The sequence below is a fragment of the Hyalella azteca genome, unplaced genomic scaffold (genome assembly GCF_000764305.2).
Source record: "Hyalella azteca isolate HAZT.00-mixed unplaced genomic scaffold, Hazt_2.0.2 contig5956, whole genome shotgun sequence".
Classification (NCBI taxonomy): Eukaryota; Metazoa; Arthropoda; class Malacostraca; order Amphipoda; family Hyalellidae; genus Hyalella; species Hyalella azteca.
In genome coordinates, this window is record NW_025936130.1 from 167,968 (window position 1) to 191,933 (window position 23,966).

The 23,966-nt window shown below is 38.0% G+C and overlaps 1 protein-coding gene across 1 annotated transcript; it reads left to right on the forward strand.

Moving 5' to 3' along the window:
- LOC108671170 lies at positions 1 to 22,847 on the forward strand. Its single transcript, XM_018158663.1, has 25 exons — positions 1 to 231; positions 516 to 669; positions 975 to 1,152; positions 1,289 to 1,523; positions 2,024 to 2,124; positions 2,558 to 2,719; positions 2,986 to 3,120; positions 3,730 to 4,020; positions 4,263 to 4,367; positions 4,909 to 6,070; positions 8,302 to 8,438; positions 9,403 to 9,496; positions 10,781 to 11,277; positions 11,606 to 11,782; positions 12,141 to 12,628; positions 13,015 to 13,165; positions 13,585 to 13,715; positions 14,513 to 14,705; positions 14,928 to 15,006; positions 15,801 to 15,904; positions 16,386 to 16,468; positions 17,136 to 17,252; positions 18,487 to 18,632; positions 18,922 to 19,065; positions 20,206 to 22,847. The coding sequence occupies exons 1-25, from the start codon at positions 48 to 50 to the stop codon at positions 21,198 to 21,200; spliced, it is 6,243 nt and encodes a 2,080-aa protein (XP_018014152.1). The 5' UTR covers positions 1 to 47; the 3' UTR covers positions 21,201 to 22,847.
- Positions 22,848 to 23,966: the final 1,119 nt, after the last annotated feature.

The window sequence follows — 23,966 nt, forward strand, 5'->3', positions numbered from 1 at the left end:
GAATGGAATGTGATATTTAGCTTGATCTGCTTTGTGTATAGTGTAGAATGGATGAACATGAGAAGCAAGCCTTCAAAGATACTGCAGTCATCTCTGATACAGATTGTGCTGGCATGGAAGACTCAGATGAGCTTGACAGTTCAAATGATGGTGCTGGCCATATTAAGCTCAATTCCTCAATTGACGCAGACTTTGGATATCAGCCACCTACGCCCATCCAAAATTCCCCTGGTTGGTTATATTGTTAGTGAAACATGTTACAAAAATAATTATAATAATGCAGCATTCAAATAATAACTTGAGCCTATTGAGTTTCTGTAAAAACCATTTAGATACATGAATATATTAAACATGATTATAAATAAAAATTAATGCTCTGTTCCTTTGGAAGATGATTAATTTTTTACCAGAAAAAATATTCTTTTCAATATTTGACATCAAATTATAGACAGAATCATGATAAAATTGTGCATCTGAAAAGTATAAAGTATGAGTGAATGTTACATGAATTGCAGAGGACCATTTGTCACCTTCATCTATGACAAGCTGTGACTTGGAGAGGCCATCTCCTCTGGAGGGAAGTCCCTGCATGGACTGCAGTGATGACGGTGGATCTGATGACATCAGAGGTTCAGTAGCAACTGCTGCAATTACCTCATCATGGGTCAGGTATGTTACTTTTTATGTGAAAAATGTCCCTATCATCCGATGCATCTATAAAATAGTGAATTATGCTCTATTTTTTAATGAAATGGTATTTACTTGCTTAATTTCTGATTTATATTAAATGCCTGTTGACAAAAATAATCTTTTGCAGTTTAGTTTTGCACTCTGCCAGTTTTTGAGTTTAGTTTTCATATTTTTAAATTTCGTTTGGTATAATACCTCACAACATTTTCATTCAGGCTAACATTTTTTTCCCTCTAACTGAACTTTTTTTGTATTTGTAAAAATCTTTGTTGTTCCACAACCAGTTCTGGTGGTGGGTGTTATGGTGCTTACAGTGATGACTCTTCATCACATCCCGGCCTGGGATACGTCGGCAGTTCTCAGCTTCAAAACAGCCCGTGTGGGTCACCTCCTGCCAATGCATCAATTGCAACCTCTTTTCTTGGACCTCTCATGCTGCCTGGCACCTCAGAAAAGACTCAGGTTGGAAACTTGCCTCAATTTTTTTATAATCCCTTGTATGCCCCCATAACTGTTCCAATGAAGTGAATAATATCTCATGGTCACAGTTTAAATGTTTTTAAATTTTGTTGCTGATTGATTTTCAATTTTTCAACAGGGGAGCCAATCTGAGGGTTCTGTTTTGGGTGACAGTAACATTTTTGGCGTTACTCCTGCATGTGACATGCAAGACTTTGCTGATGTTGGTGGTAGTGACTCAGGCAAGGCAAAGACAGATGCTACTGCTGAGGAGGGAGGTCAGGGCAGCTCAGGGCTGGTGTACGGTCCTGTTATGCCATGGCAACGCTTCAACACGGTCCCCATCGAGGATGCTTCTAATTGTGACGTTGAAGGTGGGATACTGCCTTCTACTTTGCAACTGTGAGATGTTCTGAAAAAACGCATAAAGCCATTGAAGCTAGCATACTTGACCTTATATGCTCTCATTGGTAGAATATTATATGCTTTGGAGTCTTAGAGACCTAATGCTTTATTACTGTGAATTTCCCAATGCATTTTATGACCCAACGTAAATTCTGGTAATGCTGGATTGCATGATTTGCACTGAATTTCTGTCTGCAGTATCTAAATCATCAGTGTCAACTTTAACAGTTGTTTCAATTTTAATTTTCAGAATCATACTGACATTCTTTATTATTGAAGATTGAAGAATGTATTTTTATTGATCTGCAACTGGCATTAACCTTTGAATATCACTCATGGTCATTCTTTATTATTGAAGAATATGTGAGTTTTGAAGTTGCTATGGTTTTATTTTCAATATTCTGCAGTAAGCTGCATCAAACGTTGTCACGTTATCTATTTACCCTTGAATTCTATCCATAAATTCCAGGATCATGTATTGCTGGAGAATGCGGCCTGCAGAACCTCGGCAACACCTGCTTCATGGCCGCTGGATTACAGTGTCTTCTCAACACTCCACCTTTTGTTGAGGTCAGCAATAGTGCTAACTGTGTAGTGCTGGCTTCTATAGCATGATTTCAAACTTGAATAGATGCTGGAACGGTTTAAAATTTTGCTAGACAATAATATTGATCTAATTACATTTGTTGAGGTCAGCAAATGTTACCTGTGTAGTGCTGGCTTCTATTGCATGATTTCAAACTTTAATAGATGCAAGAACAGTTTAAAATTTTGCTAGACAGTAATATTGATCTGATTATGATTTTACTCATTCAATATGTTTCCTTGCCACAATCAAATCAGGTATACGAAGTTGATCAGAAAAAATGAAAAAAATCCGTTTGCATAGAATGATGTTTCTCATTATGTAAATCTATCAATTGTGGCATTTTTCCTGTAGGAAATAATAAAACCTGTTAACACCACACCAGAATTTTGATTTCTCAATTATTTCTTTCCGCAGTATTTCTTCTGTCATCCACATGACAGTGAAGAAGGAAGCCTAGTCGCTGGTTTCTCAGAGCTTGTGCACAAAGTTTGGAGTGGACGATTTTCCTCCACCCGTCCTGTTGCATTCAAACAGGCCTTCGGGAACCACTGGAGAGACTTTCAAGACTACAGACAGGTGCATTTAGCTTGAGATTTTGAGAAAATATTTCATATAGGATAGTTTTTCTCTCTGGCTTACTTACTTGTTCGCCGACTATTGAGTATGATTTGTTAGTTTCAAAAAATAAATTTGGAGATGGTGCTGTTAAATTTGATGTCTTATCATTCTTTAATGAAGTTTTTAGCTGCGTTTCAATGCTCTCATCAAGTGAAGTTTTGAAAGTTTTTTCACATTTGCTAACCAATCTAAATCCTAAGCAAAAATCACCATTTATGTGGCAGCACGACTGCCAAGAATTTGTGACGCTACTGCTTGAAGGGCTCCGCAAGCAAATGTCTCTCAAACTTCCTGCCAAGCTCAACAACGATGATGACATCTTGTGCTGTTCCAAGACATCGCCTGCTGCTCCCCTGCAGGTATTGATAAGTTGAATCATTCATGAAATTATCTTCATTCACTCCTGGTCATTCAAAAAAATTATCTTCATTCATTCATGGTCATTCATAAAATTATCTTCATTCACTCATGGTCATTCATAAAATGGTCTTCATTCACTCATGTTCATTCATAAAATTATCTTCATTCACTCGTGGTCATTCATAAAATGTCTTCATTCACTCATGGTCATTTATAAAATTATCTTCATTCACTCCTGGTCATTCATAAAATTGTCTTCATTCACTCGTGTTCATTCTTAAAATTGTCTTCATTCACTCATGTTCATTCATAAAATTATCTTCATTCACTCGTGTTCATTCATAAAATTGTCTTCATTCACTCATGTTCATTCATAAAATTATCTTCATTCACTCGTGTTCATTCATAAAATTGTCTTCATTCACTCGTGTTCATTCATAAAATTGTCTTCATTCACACATGTTCATTCATAAAATTGTCTTCATTCAGTCCTGGTCATTCATAAAATTGTCTTCATTCGCTCCTGGTCATTTCTTAAATTGTAAAATTTTGTTAACCTATATGTAATGACCAACTCTTGCTCATTATATTATAATTTAAATTATCAGGAGGCAGACGGGCTGTTCAGCACCCACTGGCCCACCGGTGCCGAAAGTTTCTCTGAAGACTCCAAGGACTCTGACATCCAGCGTCCAGGCGGGGGACTGGCAAGTGAACCCACCGCAGACTCTGAAGCTGTCATACTTCCCTCTAACGAATGCTGCATGGAGATGGACACTGGCGAGGATCTTGCTTCTTTATTATTGCCTTCCCCGTCTTTACCAGCCTCTCCGCCATCCCCGCGCGTAGTTATTAAACATCCCGATGAACAATCTAGAGGCTCTGGGGAAAGTCAGGAGGTTGGTTAAAATGAAGTTCTATTGTAGAACTTCTTTTCATTCAGAAGTTCTATTAAAAGTTTTTTGTCACTGGATAATCTTCCAAGGAAGGACGTACCATTGTGGCTTAAAATTCAAACATGCTAAGGGAGACTTATGCAATTAGTTTTTAGTTTGGATCATGTCAATCTTGTTACATGTTCGTGTTTGTAGCAATATCTTGTGTTAACATGTGCTAAGATGATTTAATCTTTATAATTCAGGACGGTTGTGAAGATAGTGGAGCAACTTCACCCAAAAGCAGCGTCTCCAGCAGCTCCGTGGATTCCCACCTTATCAACATGCGTCTGCAACCCATTCCAGAGGAGGTTTGTTGGGTACCACTCTTAAACTTCTGCTTTGTGATGACGGTAAAATGTTAGCAAAATATTCACGACCAATTTCACGCGAAACATTGCACTGATAAACACACAGATCAATATCTGAAAATTCTATAGAACTTTTCTAAATAGATGCGCGAGTTGTGGATTCAAGCAAAGTTGCCAACTAGGATGCTTGCGGTCATGTAGTTATTTTCGGAATTTCTGGATATAAATAATCTGGTTTTGAGATTTCTTTAGGAGACTTTTTCGACTCATAAGAATATATAGTAGAATTGATTTTTGTTATTTAATTGTTAATGCTTTGAGTTGAGATAAGGTGTTAAGTTATTAAGTGAGAATCGTTTTGATTGACTGCCGTGTTTGATTGGATTTAAATAATATTGAAGTTATCACTTGAATTAATCGAATAATTTTAAACCCTATTTCCAGGTTTTCCTCCATGCCGCATCTTCTTCGTTTGATTGTGTTTCAATAATGTTCTAGTTATCACTTAGATTAATCGAACAATTTTACACCCTATTTTTAGGTTCTACTCCATGCCGCATCTTCTTCTTTGTTACGTGAGCGCCAAGCTGTCCCTGAACTGACTGGAACCTCGCGTCTGAAGCAGCGGCGACTGCAGGGTCTCTCCCACAGCAGCACGTCGTCGGGCTTTAATGGCGCGGTGTCTCTTGAGAGAATCTCAAATGACGAGCGAGATCCTAGGTTAAACGAGGACGAAGATAGCAGAATGGAGGAAGACTTTGACGAATTCGAAGGAAGGGGCAGTTACAGAGACAACATAAACTCCTCCGCCGATGCTGACTCGACATTTCCACAGTCTGATTTGGTCACTTCTGCTCATTCGTCTAAAAAGCAAGCTTCACACAGGGTCGTTAGTTTTAACCCCTGCAGCCCTAGTGGTATGCTGGTTTCTTCTTCTAGCGACTCTGCTGAAGCGATCGTTAGTAAGTCGGATGCACCACATTCAAGTAATGAATTAATTAACAACAATTCAACTGTTGCTGCAAAACTACCCTTGCCTCTGCCTGATGTGCTGCAAAACACCATAGCCTCAAATGAAACAAATGTAATGATAGGTATGGACACATCTCCAGATGTGAGTTCTTCGTTAGATACTTACTGCTCCAACGTCAACGTGTTGGATATAATGAAAGAGAGTAAAACTTCAAACGTCAATGTCTTGGTTACTGAAAATCAGCCCAACAACGAGTTGTTATTTGACTCGGAAAAGTACGCAAAGTGTGACAAGGCCAAGCTGAAAGAATCTCTTGATAACCTAGGACACGACGTCGGCGATACGGCTCTTAAAGATAATAACCTCATGTCTCTTAGTAGGAAAATCATGGTGCAAGAAAATCTTCAAGGGAAGAAAGGCAAACGTAGCAATTGTCTTCTTGAACCAAACTCATCTGTTGAAGGCATTTTGAACAATTTGAAAGAGAATTCGGATATAATCTCACATAAAAAAATTCGCTTGGAGGAAAAGAACATTCAGCTGGAGCTAGAACGTAGTAACCATGTACAGGACTCTTTGAGCAGCAGTAGTAGTACTTCTGATGTTGGGCAAAGCAGCAGCAGTAGTAGCAGCAGTACAAGCGGAGCCCCGCCTTCTCCTAAACCTCAAGAATGTATTTCGAATATCGCGAGGGTGGCGGCTGCAGCAGCTGCAGCTGATGCCGTTCAAGGTAGGTTAGGGTGATCAATTGACAACTCAAATGTTTTCAGGTTATGTAGAATAATTTTCAAAGAGGTTATTCTTCTTTTTTTTGGTAGGTGTTATTTTCTCAGAGAACTTGTGATGAGTTATTAGACCATTTGTTTGTACATGATTTAGATGATAAGCATTTAGGCCAGAATTCGTGTCTTAGACAAAGACCTATAACGTAATTGAAAGAGGTTAGTGTTGCTTTTCAATAATGAACTGTTTTATTATCTACGACACATGATCAAAACTTACGATGAGTTATTAGTCCATTTATTTGTACATGCTTTAGATCAGTGGTTCCCAAACTTTTTCAGGCTGGCGCCCCCTTTGGCTCCCTAGTGAATTTCAAGCGCCCCCCACCGACATATAAAAACATACGCCTCTTTCTTGAAATATAGTACGCTGTAATTTTAATACATAATGGTTAAACACAAATGTGTATTTCACAAATAGAACCCCATTTAGCAAACCAATATGTATTTCAGCTGCTTTAACTGTTTCAGAACTAGAAACCTAGGACGTCTCGGGCAAATTTACGGCCGGACTCGTGGCCGGTCTCCCTGCCAATCTCCAAATTCAGTGACCACGAATATCTCCCAAACTAATGAACGCAGCTCAATGAAACTTGGAACATGTATTCATCAGAACCTAACGGTGATGTTTAGCTCGTGAAAATTTGTTGCATTTCACCTTCATTCGTGAGTTATATTGCGATACAGGCCGAAATTCGCAGTGATCAAAGAATTTCTTCATAACTACTGAAAAAATTTGAACGAAATTTTGAATATATATACCTAACTACCAAACGGGGATTTTATTTTTTGTTCAACTTTCAATAAATTTTTCGATTTCGCCTTCGTTTGCGAGTTTTTTTTTCATTTCACCGTCATTCTTGATTTCACACTTCCTAATATTTGCCTCGCATCGCCGGGTATTTTGTCGCTTAAATTCGCAGTGATCAAGAAATTTCTTCTAAACTACTGAAGAGATTTCAACAAAATTTTATATGTAAATACCTTACTTCCCAACGGTGATGTTTAGCTCGTGACAATTTTTATAATTTGCTTTCGTTATCGAGTTATACAGATATAGGAGAAACGACCGGCTTTTCTACCGGCCGGTTTAACCAAGAGCCGTTTACGTATATAGCCGTATACGTATAGCCATATATCTCGCAAACGGAGATAAAATCGAAAAAAATTGTAACAAGCTAAATATCATCGTTGTTGAGGTTAGGTTTTGAAATACTAAGTTTCGTTCAAATCTGTTCAGTAGTTGGAAGAAATTTCTTGATTACTGCAAATTTAAGCACGTATTGCCGTTTAAATCACGAATGTAGGTGAAATTGAAAAAAAACTCGCGAACGAAGGCAAAATCGAAAAAAAATTCAGGAGCTAAACATTACTGTTCGGTAGTTAGGACTGTAAATTTAAAATTTCGTTCGAATCTGTTCAGTAGTTTGGAAGAAACTCCTTGATCGCTGTGAATTTCGGCTCGTATCGCCATATAACTCGCAAATGAACGCAAAATTAAAAATAATTTCACGTGCTACACATTACCATTAGGTCCTAATGAATACGTGTACCAAGTTTCATCGAGTTACGTTCATTAGTTTGAGAGATATTCCTTGATCGTTCGTTGATTTGGAAATTGGCCGTGAGACCGGCCGCGAGTCCGGCCGTTAATTTGTCCGAGACGTAAACCCAGGAGAGGTTAAAAAAATAGATCTGAGTGAAAAAAACCATCACTGGGAGTCATGTGCTGCAAGTGTTGTGTATAAATCGTCAAACAAACGCTCAAACTTCTGACTTCGACTTCGGACTGCCGCCCCCTTTCGCCCCCCCTATGGCCCTCTTCTTCCTTACCGCCCCCCAAAATCTTTCCACCGCCCCTAGGGGGGCTATATCGCCCACTTTGGGAACCACTGCTTTAGATGATAAGCATTTAAGCCAGTATTTCGTGTCATATACTAAGCCCTATCTCATAATTGAAAGAGGTTAGTGTTGCGTTTCAATAATGAACTGTTACATTATCTATGGCATCTGATCAAAACTTTTGATGAGTTATTAGTCCATTTGTTTGTATATTATTTAGATGATAAGCATTTAAGCCAGAATTTCGTGTCATAGACTAAGCCCTATGTCATAATTGAAAAAGTTTAGTGTTGCTTTTCAATAATGAACTGTTTTATGATCTATAACATGTGAGCAGCGGGCAGCAGTTCGAGCATCATAGAACGTAACGCCGATAGAGATCTACGACTGGCCGAGGAGAGCTGGAAGAACTTCATCGGCGAGGGGGAAGGTTCCGTATTGATGGACACCTTTTACGGCCAGTTCAAAAGCTGTGTAAGTTGAAGTAAATAAAATTTGTGAAGTGTAAGTTAAATTTAAATTTAAGCCGTGGAATTTACCTCGAAGTTGAAGGTAAAGGATGCGTATGTTGCCAGCATGGTGAAAGTTCAGCTGAGTAAGTTGAATTGCCATTTGCAATTCAATTCTAATTTTTAAGTTTACATGCCATTTTTCACAGAATATACAGTGGGGGGAAATAAATATTCGTACACTTGAAAAATCGTATTTTAATGTATGTAAGTACACAAACTTAACAGGAAAAGTGATTTAAATTATGTATAGAGACGCATAGTATTCAAAATACTATCAAAAGAAATTAAATCTCAATGCAACAAAAAACAATGCAACATGTTCACTTTTCGGGGTGAAAAAAGTATTCGTACAAAACAATAAATCCGCATTATTTTAATTTAATACTTGGTTGAATACCCTTTTTTCAGCTCAACAGAAAATTTAAATCACTTTTCCTGTTAAGTTTGTGTACTTACATACATTAAAATACGATTTTTCAAGTGTACGAATATTTATTTCCCCCCACTGTATCACCGAACGACTTATATTGGAAGTTGTCCGAACTGCTGCGTGCTTGTCGGTATAAATGCTGCATGAAATTTCTACTGCTGTCGTCCAATATTTGGTTTGATTGCTGTGTATTACTTTTCTTGTGCATTCAAATTAATTAAAATCAAGGTAACTAAATCGCTATTTACAATATCTGGTGACGTTGGCCGTATGAAATTGTGTCTTGAGGATATTTAAAAGATAAAATTAATACTGTTGCTTCTGCAAACATTGAAGAATTCTCGCGAACGATTCACAAAAAAATTCTCCACATGTTATGTTGTTTGAGACTGAAATTGGAACTCTAGGGACAGGTAACTTGTGCAGTCTCGGCTTTAAACAGCTCTTGCTTTCATTCAATAAATGAGTATAACTAACATTGTTACTTACATTACAGTTGGTGTGTAGCGTGTGTGGTCACAGCTCGGTCAAGTTTGATCCGTTTGGCACGCTTTCAGTTCCGCTGCCTCACGCCAATGAAACTCAAATAGGTACGTATTCCCATCCGAATGCAAGAACCCATTTAGAATACATGTGAAAATTATTGTGTCGAATATGAGCCTGATTAACCCTTTACGCCCTGGCGTGATGAATTCGTCACACAGAAAAAAACCTCGGTTTTCCAACAATTTCACGTTTTCTGTCATTTTTTCGAAAAAAACGTACAGAGACGATTTTGGTACCGTTGGATAGGTCAGAATGTCAGCTTTGAAGTGAGACTTAGAACCGAAAAAGTGAATTTTACGATTTTCATCCCAGAAATTCAGGGCGTAAAGGGTTTACTATTACTCTCCTCTTTGGCTAAGACTTCAATTGGAAACACTGCTTGGTACTCCTGACAATACTGCATGTCTTAGCCACAGCGACATCCAACAGAACTGTTGCCCCAACGGGCCAACACATCAGCCCTTCATCATGACGAAATTTTCACCAGAATGCTAAGGGAGGATCAGCGAAGCAGCTTCAGAACTATCAACCTTAGACGATATTTGATAGAATGCAACCTGCTACCATAGATCTAGCATGACCTCATGATGGCACCGCCTTTCGGCCATATGCCGCGAAATTGTATTTGCACCTAGTCCATCACCCAGACTCTTGGACATTTATAGAATTGATTCTATAGTCTATAATTGAATTATAGACTCCTGGACATTTCATAAATTTTTTACTCCACTTCCTGAAGACGGAAGTTTGTACATGTAGCCGGAGCGGACCTTCGCTCCGTGAACAGGAAATCTACCGCCCAACCCCTGTACCTAAAGGGATCAGGCTGCAAGCCTTTACGACAGAGATCAAATACCGCGGACGCAACTGATGATCGTAGTTCCGGCGCGAAATAGACTGAAGCGCTAGCAAACCTTCCTTCCTGAAGCAAACTACTATTACTACTCAATTGAAAGTGGTTAATACGATTGTTTTGAGCAATCTAGAAAGTATTCAGACTTGTTTTCTTGTGTGCCGTTAATTGATGGTGATTAGCATCTTAGGAAGTGCTCAGGCTTCTCCTCTTGTAATTCAGATTGTGATTGTGGTAGACATTTTAAATTATTTAATATAATATTCTAGTATTACGTAGAGTGATGATAACAAGCAATTCGTATCATTCATATCTGTAGTGAAATGCAATTTTTTATATCTGTGCTCGTTTGTCAAATTTGATGATGTACATTTGATGTTAAACAATCGGTAATGAAGGCTTGAAAATGTCGTCTATATTGTTGGAAACTGTTACCGATTTATGAATATAATGTTTTTTTAATGTTTATTTGCAGTGGTAACTTATGTAAGCTACGATAAGAGCCCGGCCCTGCGCTGCCTTGTCACACTCAACAAAATGTCTGATGTACGAGACCTGAAAGCTGCCGTCGTGCAGCTACTGACACAAGACTTTTCTCGTCGTAACGCCGCTGCACGTCCTGCCACAGCTTCTAGTAGTTCCTCCTCCACCGGCTGCACCGCGTCGTATGAAGATATTCCTGGTCAATGTATTGACGAGGATGGGGTTGCTGAGAACAACCTTTCTGGTGTAGACAATAACGAGCTCCAGGACTGTAAAATGGAGGAAAATGAAGGAATGTCCATGGATGACGTGTGTTTTACAGGCAATAAGAATGTCAATAATGATAATGATGATCAGAAGGAGATCAAAAGAGATGGTTTGCGCACATCGCAAAAGAACAAAAAGAGGAAATCCAGTCTCTGCAAGCCTCCTGAAGTGTCGCAGTTGATAGTAGCCGAGTTGTTGGACAATCACATAGCACGAATCTTGGTTAGTAAACTTCTGAATTCCCAGCAATGAGTCGATTAAATTTTCATGCAATTAATATTTTAGAGATTTCATATAATTACTTACGATGAAGAGTCTTAGTTGAAGCTCTATTTTCTTGAATAAACATTGACCAGGGCCTGAAACCCGTGCATGAGTTTTAATTGATATCTGATTCATGGCTTTTAACCAATGCTGTGTATGAATTGAGGCTCAATATATTTTTTAAATTGTGAAACTACTATGTAATACTTGAACGAGTATAACAAGCTCTTTGTGTTCTATAATTTTGATTTGAAAGTCTAATTTTCGACTTTTTGTATTTTCCCAGGAGGACACTCTCATGACGAAGTACGTTAATAAAACGAGCAGATCAGTGTACGCTTACCACCTTCTTACATCATCACCACCTTCTCCTTACCACCTTCCTTGTTCACCTCCGCCAGTGCCACCGAACCCCTCCACTAAATACAAGACGAGGATCTCTCCTACGCTTGCACGGGAAGAGGTTAGTTACTCTTTGTGATCAATAAGATTTATTTTCCTCCGAGATTCTATTATCATTATATTCTAGTATATGATCATGTTAGTATAAAGGGCTCACTCTCTTTACCCTGAATAATACGGCAGTGCTACATTGAAAGTTGGTATCTGAAAAACTGCTTGAAATTAATGTTTTAAAAATCAACATTCTGGATCTTAGCAAGTAATTTTATAGCATTTTCTCATTTGTGGAAAAAGAGGCGCCATTGTGCTCGTCATGTCCGTCCGTTCGTTCGTCCGTGACTTCACGTTTTCGTCGACGAAAAAATGCGTTCTCTGTCTCTCACTGCAGTGAGTACTGAGTTATATTTTTTTGTTCACAGAGTGTCGCTATGACCGATTTATCACCTGGGTTGAAAGGAGGCAGCAAGATTTGCAACCCTTTATTAGCAGACCAAAACCAATCATCACCAACGAGTCCATCATCGTGTCCACTGCGACATTCTCCAGTATCTTCTAACGTTCCTTTATCGCAAAGTCCCGAGCCACGTTTGACTTCTCATTCTAACCAAACCTCGGCTCTTAAATCCTGCCTTGCATCTTCTTCCTCCAAAACATTTTCCAAGCCGTTCTCAAAATTGTTGCCTGGTCTCAACGTTCACTCTGGAGGAATTGATGGGGGTAATGCCAGGTGTAGTTACTCAGACCCCAGCAAAAGCGAGAAGCCTTTCTATGTTCACCCTGTGGCAACGAATGCCACTCCTGGGGGAGTGATCGGTGGGGCGGGTGGATCTACCACTACGCCTCCTTCAGGGTATCCTCCAGCGTCCGCATCATTATCCTTCAACGACGCACCTTCCTCCAGTAGCAGGTTCGATTCGATTCAGTAGCAGGTTCCCCTGTTCGATTCAAACCAATCAATAAGTTATGCTCGGTTCACTCTGAACTATTTTTGGGTACAAAATCAATTACGATACAAACCATTTCTAGCTATTTAACTTGACTTACCTGGTGCCGATTTTAGTTGTTCATATTTAGTCTTATTAATGGTTGAAAATAATTGTGCACTTCTTTCTGCAACCCGACTTAGTTGAGTTTTTCTGCTGAAATTGAGGAAAGATTTAATATGAGCTCACTTACGACAACTTCTTTGAGAAAACTACTAGCTTTCAATGTTATTTAAAGCTATTCATTAAAATTTAATAATTGAAAATTGAAATTGATTAAATTAATTCACTTGTCACCTGGCCTGCGTAGGGATGTTGCAGAGGAATGCCGTCCTGCAGAAGTCAGCGAGGAAGGCAGTGAATGGAAGACGTGCAATATTTGTCTTGAGGAAATGTGTCAAACAGAACTGAAGACCCACGATCACTGTTATGACTGTCTTCTCTGCGAGACCTGCATTGACGTAAGAGCGAAGCATGCTTGTTTCGTAAATAGAGAGACATTTGCTGTATCATTAGTCAATCATATGTCTGACATCTCCTTTACTTATTCTTCGTACCGTAGCTCGCCTGATTTTTGCTTTGCCTTTATTTCAATAACAGAAGTTTATCCCAAACTGCGAGACAAGTTCCTTCTTTAAATCTATGGAAGAAACGCAGAAAAATTTGGAATTTTGAATCCTGTTTGAATTTGTTACCTACGCTCCTCTCAATAAAAATGCAAAATCTTGCAAATATCGCTCACAAAAATCTGAAAGATTCCACCGTTAGCATTGTTCAAGTCCATCTTGTTACATTTCTGTTTGCAAATGACTCATACTACAGTCTTCACTTGTGACATTGTTTATCTGCAAAATAATTAATATTATTATTATGTATTCAGATGTCAGTGAAGCATCACGGCACTGAGAGTGACAGCGGAGGCTCCTTGCCGTGCCCCGTATGCCAGACATCACTGACGCGGGACTCTCTCATCCCCGTGGCCAGGAGACCAGCGAACAAACCTAAGCCCAGGTGCATTTAATTGCTTTTTCTTGGGTTTATACAATAAATGAGGACCTTGGCGCGAAAGAGCCATTATTTCGCGCCAGTAAATTATATGTGATCCAATTGAATATATTATTTGGTAACGGTGAAGTGAATATGCTATTATGCTACAGTGGGGGGAAATAAATATTCTTACACTTGAAAAATCGTATTTTAATGTATGTAAGTACACAAACTTAACAGGAAAAGTGATTTAAATTATGTATAGGACGCATAGTATTCAAAAATACTATCAAAAGAAATTAAATCTCAATGCAACAAAAAACAATGCAACATGTTCACTTTTCGGGTGAAAAAAGTATTCGTACAAAACAATAAATCCGCATTATTTTAATTTAATACTTGGTTGAATACCCTTTATTCAGCTCAACAGATACCAGTATAATGCGTCTCTATACATAATTTAAATCACTTTTCCTGTTAAGTTTGTGTACTTACATACATTAAAATACGATTTTTCAAGTGTACGAATATTTATTTTCCCCCACTGTATTTGGTAACAATAGCATATAGCATAGCATATTTGGTAATATGCTATTTGGTAACAGTGAATTTATTATGAAAAATTATACAATGTAAAATCGTTGCGATCAAAATTTCTACGATTGCGTAAAATGTAAAGTTTCACTGAAAGAATCTTGATGATTACATTCAATACAAGTGATTGCTCTTGTGATTAAGCTCACTAATAATCATGCATTTACTAGATCATTTCATATTTATTTAATTTTGTGCACCTAATTTAAAACATCCTGGTATTGAAGGCTGCTGCGCGTGGGCGTGGTGTTCCGCTTGGACGCCGAAAACGCGGACAACAACAAGCGCCAGACGAGCCTCTTGGGACACCCGCGCTTGTTGCTACTACCTTCCACCCTGCCTCTAGGGGACCTATGGTCTGCTCTGCAGCACTGCATACCACCGGGGGCTGACTGCCAGCTACTTCTTGTGGACGGCAGGGTACGTTTATTTGCTCAGATTCATGTTTATTGATGTTAGGCGCATTGCGTGAGAATTTTTGCCTTGCTCAAATGAAAGTTATCTATGACCTTAAACTGTTGATAGTTTGAACAATATCTGTACACTGATTGTTTCATCAATTCTTTGCCAAAAGTGACTTATATCATGACTTGATATGCGTGTATCGCCTCTTATAATTTGCTCATATGTTCTATTCGTCAGGGTTACAACTGCTCACGATGCTTGTTCGTGTCTCACTGTCGAGGATGTGACGTCGTTAAGAGCTCTGGCGCGCGTGCTGGTTTGTATTCTGTTAATCAGATCCATTGATTAACAACAATATTCTTCTTAGAAAAATCATGAGACGTACTAATAGTTTGTTAACACTATCATTGTGTTTTGAATTGCTATGGTGTTTTCTGCCACATCTTCCGCGGTTAACAGTAACTGGCCTTGAAACGCGACTAGAACCTTCCTTCAAGGTCTTTGCATGCCTTATGCAGAAGGGAACAAATTTCCATTTTTTTTTCTCAGTGTCGGGATTAGACAATAATTTCTCTTTATTTAGTATCCTAAAACATGTGTACTTGCTATCATAATCATTACAAAGATGTGAACCGGCTATCATAAGATGTGAACAGGCTATCATAATTATTATAAAGATGTGTACTGGCTATCATGCAAAGATGTGAATTCTAGTTATTCAGCTGTCGTTTTGTTTGTTGTTAATTATGTTAGGGGGGCAGGGTCTTACAATTATGTGATGGATCAGTATGGAGGATTTTGTTGATATTGAACTGGTATTAAAGTGACCAAGATTTGGTAAAACTTGAAAACGTCTCCTCTGAAGGTCGGCTGGAAAATGAACTTTCAAACTAAGCTTAAAAATTAAGATTAAGTTCATTATGAATTTGGCTTCATTTTTCTCTTATATGCTTGTATGAAATAACAAGTTATATTTATTTGATATTTATATTCATTTATTGAATTATAGTTATTTAATTTATTAAAATAATTAATTTATTACTAATGTATTTAATACATTATATTTATTTAATATTTGTTACAATACCTTAATGAGCGTATTGTTCGCAGGCAGCGGCAGCGGTGACGTACAAACTGTACGTTTGCAGGCAGGGGACACGATCTGTGTGCGCTTCACGCGCCTCACAGCCATGCAGCGATACAACCTCTCTGCTGTGAGTCCATTATACAGAGAGTCCATAAAGACTGCACACATAGGATAGTTGAATATTTTTGGTATATAATTAAAATTAAGTCTTATTTTCACTATTTATTTCATTCAAATAATATCTTCAATATGAGCGCCATCATTCTTTTGTGAAAGCATTAATTATTGATCTGTGGATGAAAAAAATATATATTAATAAGTTTTAATACTATTTTGAAAAATATTTCACTTTACTGTGTGTCCATACTTTATGGACAACCTGTATTGACGTTGCTTACGAATCTAAAGTGCTGTTAAAAGTTATATATCAGCCTGAAAACATCTAGAGTAGAAGGCACCTGTTTGGGTGGAGCATCTGGCAATCGTGTTCAGAGATTATATAATATATAAGATTCTATTTTCCCTGATCATTTCTAGCAAAATATTTTCAGATGGATCTTAAAAACCACGTATATTTTCAATGTAGTATATTTGCTTCAATTTTACAGACTAAGGAACATCCGAGCCTTGCGTTGAGACGCCAAGAATCACCTCTCACCTTGTATGATTGCTTACGCACATTTACGCGCAGGTAAAACTATCTATATTCTTGCAATTTAGCCATTTTTGAATAAGTATAAGGTTGACCCATGCGAGCTCATTTTTGCGGATGTAGTTTGTTGTTCGCCTGTGTCGTCACTGATCTCAGTGACGTCACGGGCATTAACCAATCACCGAAATGCGATCAAACCAGTCAACCAATCCGTCATGGGAATGACGGGATTGTTTACATTTCTCGATCTCAGTGACGTAACAATAAAGCTAAACTGAAAGACGCAAATCCTCGTTGGTCAACCTTATATAGTTCAACTATGCAATTTTGCATATTAATTAGATCATTTTCTCTGGCATTGTCTTATGCTCATTCCAAGCTGTAGATCATCTAGTTTTCTATTTTCTAACTTTCGTCAGCTAGTTTATATTTATATGTCAAATATTTTTTTATTTTCTCACTATTCCGTTCCTGATTCAATGTTGTAGTGAAAATTTCCCTATATTTTTAATCGGTTTTTATATAAAAGTATAAAAGAACTGTTATTTAAATGAATATTCCTCATCCGGTATTGAAGAATATAACGATCATTGGGTTATAAGCTCACTAATTACATTGCTTAATTTTAATCAGTGAGCAATTCAGTATAATCACGGTATAGATGGAAGTTGAATGATGGTTAACTCATTAACGCTTTATGTTGCAGTGAGAAGCTCGAGAGCAGCGAGAGTTGGTACTGTCCCGAGTGCGAGTGTAAGCAGCCCGCCACGAAGACTGTGTCTATTTGGAAGTGTCCTCCTTATCTTATATTGCATCTTGAAAGGTGAATATTAATTTATGGTGAAGAAAAGTAATTTCAATTAATTGTTTTTTACTCAGAATAAAAATGATACCCATGTGTCATTTTAACACAAGGATTTTAGTGAGCTCTTCAACAGGTATTATCTCATAATTCTAACATGCTGGTAGTTCGTTTTTTTTTTCAATACAAATGACTCGTTCAACTTCCGCAATAAAAATGTTTTTGCCTGATATTGAAGCTATTTTACGAATAGGTACGTGAATGATAAACCTTCCGATGGGGTGAAATTCAGGCATGGGCCCAAGAGCTTAGGGTCGAGCATAATGTCTAGGAATAAATAAGAATGGCTTTCGTGAAGGTAAATTATTAAGAGAATATGTGAATGAGATCTTTATGCCTAGTCCGATGTGTAGTGAAAAGTTATTAACTCTAGAAATGATGGGAGAACGAGTACGATGGAAGAACGGACATTTATTAGATGCGGTCGGGAGAGGTCGACTCGTAGATACTGCTTCATGATTAATTTTATGGTTCCAGTTGCTTCAAAAGAACAGAATAAGATAATATATCAAAAGAATAACTTTAATAAATACAACAAATAATATATTATTGAGAATCGATTAAACATTTAATTTATACATATTTGAATATTTAATTACTTGAATAATTAATTTATACCAAAGCGCTTGGCCGAGTGAATAGAAAGAGAGACCTGCTGTTTCTGTATAGTTGATTATATTTATGAGTATAAAATTGAAATGGTAAGTAATAGGAGGCGAATTTGGTTAAGATTGTTAATTGGAGGCGGACTGGGTTAATAGCCCAGGAGTTGTGCGACGTTAGGGTGTCTTGGACGCGAGTCTTGTCAGACTGAACATGGTGAGGTGGCCACGTATTTGGAGGAGGACGTGAACGAAATGACTTAAATTGTGACGAGAATGTTTATGATGATTGCCAGGTTATAACAAATTAGTTGTAGCTTAGCTGTGTAATTAACTATAGTAAGGTAGTCAGTAAGGTGATGATGGATGTGGGAGTACACGTGTGCAGATGGCGTATATATACTATATATTGATGGAGTGATTAGGAGCGAAAATGTTTAACTCCACAGACTTTGAAAACGAATGATGGATCATGGTTATGTCATCTGCTCGCCTAGCAGTGCTTGATATGTAACACTGGACTAACGAACTTAGCGAGCGTTCATGTTCTGCCATGGTACTGCGGTAGAAATCTCACTCACTTTCTTTTCCAGGTTCCTGTTTCATGGCACAAGCAGTAGCAAACTGGACGATAAAGTGATCTTTCCGGTTGAAAATCTGGACATGAGAGAATATTTCGGTGGTCGCTGTTCGGGACCACAGCTCTACAATTTGTATGGGGTGGTTTGCCACGTAGGAGGTGAGAACCTTTGAAACTTGATAGAATTCAAACTGAGTATTTTTTATATTAATAATTCCTCAGACACAGTTCGTCAACATGAATTGCAGTAATGGATTTTTACGAGTAATGATTTCATTAGGGTTAATGAGACACAAATTAAGAACATATGTCTGCTCCGTGTTAGCAGTGTCTTAATCTATAACAAACATCACGCAGTGTTCCGTATTTTAAAGTAAATATTGCAATTGTTATGCAATTAGCTCAATTGAGCAGTTGTCAGTTGTGCTGATCAGTTACGTATGTGCAGTGGTGCAGGCTGGTCACTACACGTCACTCGTACGTAGCCCAGTCAGTGGCCAGTGGCGTCACTTCAACGACGAGTGCGTCACTGCCCGCAAGCCCAGCGAGGACGAATACTCCAGCGCATACCTGCTCTTCTACCACCGCAATGGTGAGCTCATTTCCTTCGTATTTTATTTCTAATTTTTCACTTCACTTCATTTGAATTTCCCACAATTTTCTTCTATTTATTTTTGTTAACTCCTTACTTAGTCTTGCTTTTAAATTTAATTTTTAATTTAAATTTATTATTATATTCAAAATCCTAGTATCACAGACAGGAAGTGAATCCTACATCATTGCTAAGATTGGTTTTAGTAGTTTTACATTATACATTTTAGGTTATGAATTTTGGAATTCTCATCCAAAGATTGAAATGATGTTTTTCATATGTTAAACCCTATTTGCGGCTCAATCATACGACGAAAGTATTTGTTTTTTCTTTTAATTGCAAGCGGGATTAAATTTTTTCTTGTCAAAGAAGCAAATGTGTTGATACGATCCGTCCGTGTTGATTTATTTTGATTATGCTTGTTCTTTCTTAAAGCGGTGTAAAATATCGATTCGTTTATCAATGTAAAATAATCGAGTTCTGGTTTTATTCACTCGAAATTATTAAAAATTTTCCCTAGTAATTTACAACTCGTTTGTGCATTTCGATATTTCATCAGGAGGGAGAAGACGTGTAGATTTCTTAATAAACGCCCGGTAGGTTCCTCTGTTTTCGATTACTTTTAGGACTCGTCTTAGATATTAATCGTTAAATTTTTGTCAAACACTGAATTAATTTAATGTTTTTATCATTGTACTCTATAAATCAAGCTAAACACTTTCAGTCACTCGCTTGACAACAATAATTCTCCTTAAGCATTTGGGGTTTGTCATAAACTCGTAATTCGCTTTCTTTGTCAGGGTTCACTGGTATTTGTTGTTTCATACGAAACACGGGGTCGGAATTGATATCACGTTGGTCTGTAAATTTATCATAATCACTTTGTCTTAAAATGTAGCGCATCATTGCGGAAAATTTTATCATTTATTTTAGTCATAATTTTTGGATTGCGGCAGTCATTTATTCTCCATTTATCTGGAATTCACAGTATTGGAGGATAGCTCGCTATTGACGATTCCTGATGAGGTTTTTTTTTAAATGTGTTGAAACTTCAGTGCTATCGATGCATGCGACCAAACTTTGAAATTTGAAGTATGTCTGAATTTTTCCAAAATTTCTAATTTTCCTGCTTTCTTCCAGATTTGCCTTTCAGACTCCATCTTCCGCGAGTCTTTTCTTTCCTGCCCAATCGAGACTGTGAAGCAACAACTACCGCTGGTTCTGTGGCCGAGGGTTCACCCATCATCGATGGACGATGTGGCCCATCATCGCCCGTCATCGATATTACTGACCATGATAACAATCCGACATTCGATGATCCGACATTCAGTGATCCGACATTCGATGCCGTATGTGCCGATGCTGAGCAAGCGACAGGTGATCAAGATGTTTCAAACTTGGAAACATTCCCAACTGGTGACAACGAGGCGAAAAATTTCCCAGTGTCTCAGGTTGCTGGTGCATCTGCTGCAGACAAAGGGTTTTCATCCAGCAATGCCGAGTTTGATGAGTCGCCCTCTAAAAGGAAAAAGCTACTCCTGCCTACTACCCGCCGCATGTCCACAGATGGATACGTGGAGGATTCATGCATCACCAAAAATTCTTTCACAGATAAAGGATCCACTGTACCTCAATCATCGTTAGCTACTAGTGTGAAGCCACTCCCACATTCATCCACTTTGGATTCATTTTCACTCGGTTCAAATTTTATAGATGCTTCGGTCATCAGCAGCTCTACTCGTTCTTCTAGTTCTGTTCGCGCTGTGGATTTACCATCCAGCACCGCTGACGGGTCATCTAGCACAGCTGATGGTGCTACTAGCTCTACATCCATGACATCTGCCCTTGGAAGTAGGGCGTCTAGCACGCTCGATGTTGTCGGTGCTTCGTCTAGTTCTTCAAGCAAAGCGTTTGTCGCTTGCGTGTCGCAATCAAGCGATGCGCCTCAATATTCAAGCAGGGATGCCGGTAGTGAATGCACCTCCAGCGAGCAAGTGGAAGGTGTTAGCAGCAGCAGCAGTAGCAGCCGACATTATGGAAGAGACGCCGGACAGCATAACGTCTCAAACTCAGCTGACCTATGCACTCAGTCCAATAATCTGGATTTTGAACCGGAGGAATCGAACCTACATTGATGACCGTTTCTTTAGGCCTTTGTTCAAGTGAAAATCCCGTCATTATTTATTTTCGACTATTGTTGCCTTGACGCTTTGTACTTTACATTTTCTTCATCTATTACTCTTAGTAGTTTCTTTTGAACTTATCGGACGCGAATTTTAAGCCTTAGAAGAACATTTATTTTCACTAAGTTAAATAAAAGGTAGCAGCACATTATTGCTTATAACAGTGCATTCATCACGGTTATACAGTGCAATTTCGATCTGATGTCAGAACATTTATGGATATATGGCCGTTTTATTAAACCTGAGATCGTTCTTTCTCAGCCGTGTTGATATTATCTTTTTTATTCATTCTTTGTATTTTGATTGTTATTCTAAGATTCATGCATCTCTTCACGAGTATTGACAGTCTATTTCAGTTTTAAAAATTTAAACGTTTCAAACACGGCTTAGAAATGAAATTTCTCTGCAAGGTTAATGAGGTAAAAAGGGAATGTAAATTAATGCTTGTATGTGTGGTATTCTTGTTATCGCTGTGAAAGGAGTCCTGTCTTTTTTGCAGGTTTTAGGAATATGAAGAAATTAGGTTCCCTTTTCAGTCCCCGTTCTGCCAATACTCCTACCTTGTAATGCCCAAAAAGCTCAATATCTTTTTGCTCTCTTTTTTTTAACTTGAAGGAAAAATAATCTTTATCTCACTCTCTTAATTATTATGAATGTTCTGCACAGCCAAAGACTGATCTCCTCCATTGGTTTTTAATTGGCTGTGAGGTAAATTTCGAAGTTGAGTTCTTTGGAAAAAATCGCGTTAAAAGCTTTTCATGCACCTCAGAAATCAAACTCTTTATATTACTAACATTTTATTTCATTTAGAAATACAAGCGGTGTTTCGGTACTTTTTTTGAATAAACTTACATTTTCTCCTAATGACTATTGATGGAAAGACTATTTTTTAAGTGACTGAAATAATATCATTTCCGAAAGACCAAATCGCTTTGTTGATTTTCAGGTAGTGGCAGTTCTTTACACATCAGTTACGTAGGTTGATATGTTGTTCTACGCTTTCTTGTGTGCTACACTGTTTAGGCTTACGGTATTTATTATGTTCAATTGATATAAGAGCTGCGTGTTAATAATGATGGGATTGGTGCTGTCATTTCACAATAGTAGTTTTAATAGTTCGAGGCACAGAAGGCCTCCTCTTATCAAATACGGCGCATAGTTAGATCGCTTTATAAAGCCTCTACCTATCGTGCACAATCATTAGATTGGACCAAAGAACGCCACTTTTCATGTATTTACTTTGTTTTCGAATCGGTTGTAGCCTATAGTTACTGACCAAAATTTCCGTCATTTGTATCTTTCACCGAGACATTCAAAAATGACTTGAGATTCATGACAAAATCGCATTTTCTGGATCAACCATTTGTGCGTCTTTGAAGTATCAATTAAATTTGAGTTTTTCTGTGAACATTTTTTAGGAGTTAGTGCTTAATTGTTCGCAGCTTGCAATATGACGAGCACCTTACATTCTGTCATTTTTTGTTTGCACTGGCGACGAATGAAGTAAGTTTTAGTTAATATTTCAGGAATAGATTCTGTACACTCGATGGCGCTTGTCGGTCAATGTTACTCTATTAGTATTGAATAAAAATCTTTTTATTAAAGTTTTCCTTAACCATCCGGGGCACAATAGTCATTGGTAATTTCTGAATTTTAACGATTTGCTGTGCCAGAAAAGTAGCCAATCGCACAAGTGAGCTCTTAATGTCAAAGCGAGACCTGAGGGACTAAAGCCGTTTTGAAAGGAGAGATGCCTTTCACTTCGAAGGGTGCAAGACAGTTGAGAAGAGATGCGGAAGTGAGCACCTGCTCTCTTACACTTCCTCATCTTACTCTCTTACCTGCTCTCTTGCGAAGAGAGCAGGTAAACCTGCGCTCACGAAGCCGTGAGGTTGCTTTCGAGAGCGTGCAGCGGTAATAACAACGAATTACAGTATTCAAGGTAAATATAACAATTCCTTCAAAAAGATTTAATTCGCTCACATTTCTTAGGAAAATATCGCGCCGAAACATCTGCTTTTTAATCCTTGACATACTTAGAAAGAACTGAATAATTTTAATCATTATCACCGAATATGACGCAATGATATGCTTATTTTGTTTAGTATGGCCCATCGTGTTGCTGATAAAAGAATAAGTTTCCGACCATGAATGAGAAAGCTGAATCGATATATTAGCCAAGATCTATGCCCAATCTCAATAACAACTTGTCAGCCTCTGCGTCGAATACTGCCAGCAACTGCAAATCCAAATTAATTCGTTCTAAAGCGAATAGAAAAATATTTGAATCATCAAAACGTCGATTTTAACAAAGTATCCATTGAAAATAAATCGCCCAGACGTGTGACTGAAAGCATTGCACATAAACGAATTTTACGTGATTGTTCGCGAGTTTTATAGTCGTTACTAAATTGGTTTGAGGACATGAAAATTTGTTAATACACGACCTAATTGGCGCTCTACAAATAAAGAAAGCATACACAAAACATGGCAGACAACACAAATGGCCAACAGAAAGCAGGCCACAACTACGTTAATTATTGCTAAGAACTTCCGGGCAGCACACAAGATATGATTCAGGCTTTGGCAATTTCGTCGGGGAGGTTTTTATCTCAAACTTGAACAGGACGTAAGACTTTGCGCGATTCAAAGAATGACCGACCACTTCCATGAGGACAACATTATTGAAATTAAAATTTCTACCTGCCAGAATGTCAA

Bases quoted from the DNA above. Each gene is read 5' to 3' on its own strand.
- LOC108671170 (XM_018158663.1), top strand. From the start codon at position 48: ATGGATGAACATGAGAAGCAAGCCTTCAAAGATACTGCAGTCATCTCT. The intron at 1,153-1,288 runs GTTGGAAACTTG...ATTTTTCAACAG, and splicing joins GCACCTCAGAAAAGACTCAG to GGGAGCCAATCTGAGGGTTC. The intron at 19,066-20,205 runs GTGAGCTCATTT...GCTTTCTTCCAG, and splicing joins GCTCTTCTACCACCGCAATG to ATTTGCCTTTCAGACTCCAT.